At 40.8% G+C, this 5,373-nt stretch overlaps 1 protein-coding gene across 1 annotated transcript in view; it reads left to right on the top strand.

Annotated features, from left to right (window-relative positions):
- CFAP221 (cilia and flagella associated protein 221) overlaps nucleotides 1–5,373 on the top strand; it is a 42,125-nt gene that overhangs the window by 26,842 nt on the left and 9,910 nt on the right. Inside the window, exons 17-21 of the mRNA XM_015825593.1 lie at nucleotides 1,459–1,539; nucleotides 2,471–2,578; nucleotides 2,684–2,824; nucleotides 3,818–3,970; nucleotides 4,050–4,150. Coding sequence (XP_015681079.1) covers nucleotides 1,459–1,539; nucleotides 2,471–2,578; nucleotides 2,684–2,824; nucleotides 3,818–3,970; nucleotides 4,050–4,150 — 584 coding nt within the window. The remainder of the gene's footprint in view (nucleotides 1–1,458; nucleotides 1,540–2,470; nucleotides 2,579–2,683; nucleotides 2,825–3,817; nucleotides 3,971–4,049; nucleotides 4,151–5,373) is intronic.

Genomic DNA, 5,373 nt, shown 5'->3' with positions numbered 1-5,373 from the left:
GTTGCACAATTTCCCTCTTTGAACATAAAAAGATTTGCAGCCTTGGAGTAGCAGCATTGTCTGAACAGTTGTGCCTGGCCAGGATTACTCTCAATGGATGGGGTACACCAGGGGTTCCCAATCCCCGGTCCGTGGACCGGCACTGGGCCACGGCATGCCTGAGATCGGGCCGCGCAAACAAGCAAAGCCCCATCCGCAGGATGCAGGCAGTACATGAAACCAGGCCCCCTCCAGTCCGTGGAAAAACCTCTCTCCACAGAACTGGTCCCTGGTGCCCAAAAGGTAATACATCTGTTACTGTATTACCTGGTCTATTATTCTGGGTAGAGAATGGCAAAAATGTCTCTTTGGAGATTCTAAATCATCCAGGTCATGATTGCCCCAAGGGTGCTTTTCAAAAAACAACTGGACTTTCTTGGTTTTTTCTGAAGTTTCTGTCAGAACTGAAGAAGCTTATTGAAGGGATCCCCAAGTCCCGGGCCATGGCCCACTACCCTTCTTGAGCCTTTCAGAGCTGGGCTGCAGAAATGGCAGGCAAACACACATGTGCACTCATGCGCATCCCCATCTCGCAAGCAGCAGGTTAGCACTTGTGCAAATGGAGCTGCACGTGCGCACTCGCCCGCCCACGCATGGAACCATTCCCTCTCCTCCTCCGCCCCCCCCCCCCCGCTGGTCCACAAAGCTGAAAAGGTTGGGAAACTGGCTTATTGGATGAGAAGCTAAACATTTTCAAGGAAAAAAATCAAGAATGTCCAGTTGCCTTTTGAAAAACATCTTTGGGACACAAATGTCTGTGTCCTTGTCTTGGCTCTTTGCTGGCTCTGCCACGATGTGATCACACACTTCTTCCTTTTGATCCTCCTGCAAGTAAACTTGGCTGCATTTATACACATCATGGAGCCAAGATTCTTTTAAAATATTCTCGTTCAACAAACCATTGGTTTTGGACATAATGCTAAGCTGCAATAGGTGGATTTTCTCATTACAGTAAGCAACAGAAATAACCATGTGTCAGTCTAGCATTAAATGTGAACCATTAAATGTGGCTTTTTCAGCAAGCGGGACTGACCTAGGGTGAATTTTAAATAGGGATAATTTTTAATGATTTTAATAAGAGACACAGCTACAAATATTTGGTTTTTAATTGGCTTTTATTGGGGAAATGTACTATGTTGTTTTAATATGCTGTGAGCCGCCCTGAGTCCCGTGGGGAGAAGGGCGGCATATAAGTCTTAAATTAAATTAAATTAAATTAAATTAAATTAAGTAAACGTATGTGTGAGAATCATGACCAATCATGATACCTAAGCTGCAAATCATGACCAATGTGATATCTAAGCTACATTATGAACAAAGTGTACTCCAATATGATACTGGTGATTTTAATAAAAAAATGAGCAAGAAGCACATATCCACATAACAATTTATTTTGTTGGATTTTTTTTCCCCCTCCAGGCACCTGAAGTTCTGGGTATAGTCCCTCTTAAGTCTGCTTCAGTTAAAATCAAACAGCTCCACCACTTCTACGATCTAAAGGTTAGCTGCAATTGATCAAGTCACGTTCTGTGGTCAAATTAATGCATTTAATGCAGGCAGTGGTTGATATTAACTCAATGGCTGTTCCCAATTGGACATCTCCGGGTATGTAGGACTTCAGCTCCTGCAGCCAGAGATGGCAGTAAGTTCATTTCTAATGGGGCGGGGGATTTTATAGGAGCAGAGTGTTCGGAATATGGGGATTTATAAGGCTTCAGATTTGAAGCAGAAAAGGTCCTTGAGGGACAGGCCTCTCTTGTTGGCCTCCTTAAAGAATCTGCCTCTCCTGGGCTCCCACGGTAGCCATGCCAACCATTAAATAAGGAGGCCCCAGGAGTGCTTCAGTGCCCACTCCAAAGCACCTTCTCTCACCCTATCAGTACCTCTTACCTCAAATACATACAGGCATTCCTCAACGTACAACCACAGTTGAGCCCAACATTTCTGTTCCTAAGTGAGATATTTGTTAAGGGAGTTTTGCCCCATTTTACAACCTCTCTCGCCACAGTTGTTAAGCAAATCACTGCAGTTGTTAAGTTAGTAACACAGTTGTTAAATCAATCTGTCTTCCCCCGTGGACTTCGCTTGTCAGAAGGTTGCAAAAAGTGAAAAACGGTCCTAAGTCACTTTTTTCAGGGCCGTTGTAACTTGGAACGGTTACTAAACCAACTGTTGTAAGCTGAGGACTACCTATATTTTCTTGGGACTGCACAGCTGCTGTGAGCCCAGGAAAAGGTTGCAGTCTCTGGAAGGAGTCCCTTTGCTGCTTCAGATTCAAAGCACCGGGCGTCCATAGTGGAACACTTTTCCTGTACCAAGAGATCTTTTGTAACAAGTGACATGCTGGGTGTGTGAAGGATGAGCATACTTTTAGAACTTCATTTGGTTCATTTATTTGGTTTTCAGGGATGTCTGTTTGTTTTATCCCAAGGTACCCCAGCATTTCAGTAGCATGGCATATCAACCATTCTGTGTACATCAGGCAGCCACTAGTTACAAGGTTCCAAAATATTTTCAAATTCTGAAGTCAGGCGCAGAGGTAATTAGCCTGTTTGGAGTTTTACTTCACTTTTTCAGATCTGGTGTTGTTGTTTTTTGGGTCCTGTTATGAACATGCAATAATTTTCTGCCTTTTTTTTTCCAGGAAGAGCTAATTCCGCTAATACTTGCTTCTGAAGAAAAACCTTCAGTTGCACAGGATGAGGAACTGGACACTTCCCTCTTAAACCTGAAAGCTCCTGAAGCTTTGCTTCACTCTCCAAACCATCATCCACTTCAAATTTTTGTGAGTAAAACAGACAGAGGTAGGAAACTGGGACACTTTGCCCCACCAACAAAGGGTGAGGAATACACACAGATAAGATTGTTGCTGTATAATTTTAGGACAGTTGTATTTGATCTTGATCATATGCATAGACACGCACACACTCACAAACATTTTATTTTAATATTTGGACAGTAATCTATCTAATTCAAGATTAATTAACTGTTGGCTAAGATCTTGGATTTTATTCCCCGTTCCTGAATGTTTCCCAGCGCCATTGAAATGTGTTGATTGGATTCGCACATTGTGCTGAAACATGGTGTAATTTGTTTGGTTTTTAGCTCAGTATTTTGATTGTATTTCACACTGCTGGTTAGTGGAACCTATCTTATGACTTAGCATGTTGTGAGAATGCAACCACTGATGTTTATTAAATAAAGCTTAAGAGCATTCCCTAAACGAACAATTCCTCCCAGGCAAAAATTTATAGCCCTTTCTGCTCCAGTGATATCACGCCATCAGCAGCCAAGTACCATTTGGCCCTTGGACTGAAGCCTTTCTTAAAATGCAACCTCCAACTATAAAGTGGTTTTCAAGCATGATTTATTTAAGCACCAAACCTCACCATTTGAACACCATTGGTGAGGTTTCCATAGCCCACTAAGATACAAACCAGAGAGGGTTCTTTCCCGCAGCAGAAAAGGAGCCAACTATATGTTACCACCATGATTGAACTCAGCAAAAAACAAATAAATAAATAAAAAATCAGGATCACTGTCAGAACTTTCAGAATTGCTAAGCTATTGAGTCTACCAGACTCAGCATGCCATCCTGGGTGACTTGATTTTATATGCTGATGTGCTTTCTTTTTGATGGCAGTAAAAGCTATGCAAGATAACTATTATAAGCTTTTCTTTGTTTTTCTTCCCCAATTGCTTGTCAGATTTCCCACCCCCCACCCCCAGTTGGCCCAAAGGTGTTCTTGCTTCAACGTTTCTCTTCTTTGCTTTTCAGAATCCTTGTCCAGGACTGCTTGATCTCAAGCTACCCCTGCCCTATACAGAAACCAACATGGAATACCACATTTGCCCTCTTCCAAAATTTCCAAATAGCAATAAATACCCAAATGGCACTGCAGTTACACAGAAGAAGTTTCTTCACCATAGGGTAAAAACTTGTCACTGGAATTTTAACAGCTGGCAGGGACGGTGGACAGCTTTTCCTAATACGTTTATGGTCATTTCAGGAAGTGATTCGTGGTGTAACTAACTGGAGAAAATTCCCATCAGTTATCAATTCAACCTTATTGGGCACGTCACCTCTGAATAGCGTGGCAATGCCATTCTGGTAAGAATAATTATTTTTATTAAAAGCATTACTCTATAGAACAAAGTGACTTTTTTCACTCGAAATACTGCTGAAAATGGTAAAGAGAGTTTCAGCAACATAATAGAAAAGGTTTTGAAGTATTTAACCTTGTAAGAAGCTGTGGAAAGCCCTTCCCCCCAAATTTCTGGATGCTTACAGGCTATTTTTCTTGAAGGAAAATGCCCTCCAGATGTTTTAGATCCCCTACATTCCCTTGCTGTTTGTCGTATTTGATTTAGTTGGTTGAAGTCAAAAATATCTAGAGAGGATTAAAGCTGATGCCTCTGCTGTAAAAGAATACTGCTTTTAGACACAGTATATAAGTTGATTATATAGAATATTTTTGGTATCCTACTCTTCAGTTGTTTAGGTTCTTAAATTTATTAGCTAAAGTCAGTAGAAAACAATTTGATTACTGCTCATTGTTTAGTATCTGGTTCAGAGTGAATGATTTAGCTATAGGTACAGATCCTGGAGCTTGCAGTTGGCTTATTCTAGGCATATTTAATAGAAAATGAAACATAGTTAAAGTGTGAAGCATTAGGAATGGTTTTCAGAGACCAGAAAAATTATACTTTGCTTCCAAGTAAAATGGGGGAAAATGGGAAAATGACTGAACACTTAAGCCAGTATGGCTTATTCCACAGACCATAATTAAAGCAAGTTTGAGCTTAGCAGTGTGTGAAGCTAGACACCATATATTTTAGATTGTTAAGAGGAAACAGGTAAAGCATGAAATAGTAGTAGAATACAGGCAGTCCTTGACTTAACCACAATTTAGTGACCGTTCAAAATTATAACGGCACTGAAAAAAAATGACTTGATCATTTTTGACACTTCTAACCTTTGTAGCAGCCCCATGATCAGGTGATCAAAATTCAGATGCTTGGCAACTGGTTCATACTTATGACCGTTGCTGTGTCCCAAGGTCATGTGATCACCTTTTGCAACATTTTGATAAGCAAAGTCAATGGAGAGGCCAGTTTCACTTAGCAACTATGTTACTAACTTATCAACTGCAGTGATTCACTTAACTATGGCAAAAAAGATCGTAAAATGGGGCCAAAACTCACTTAACAAATGTTTCACTTAACAACAGAAATTTTGGGCTCCCTTATGGTCATAATTCAATATCTGTAATAGGGAAGATCCTGTAATGAATGTGGCTCCTGTTTGTTGTAATACATTTTTACTTTTAAACT

The sequence above is a fragment of the Protobothrops mucrosquamatus genome, unplaced genomic scaffold (genome assembly GCF_001527695.2).
Source record: "Protobothrops mucrosquamatus isolate PMUCROS unplaced genomic scaffold, P.Mucros_1.0 scaffold_200, whole genome shotgun sequence".
Taxonomy (NCBI): Eukaryota; Metazoa; Chordata; class Lepidosauria; order Squamata; family Viperidae; genus Protobothrops; species Protobothrops mucrosquamatus.
The sequence above is the reverse complement of the archived record's forward strand: the minus strand, read 5'-3'. Positions and strand labels throughout refer to the sequence as shown.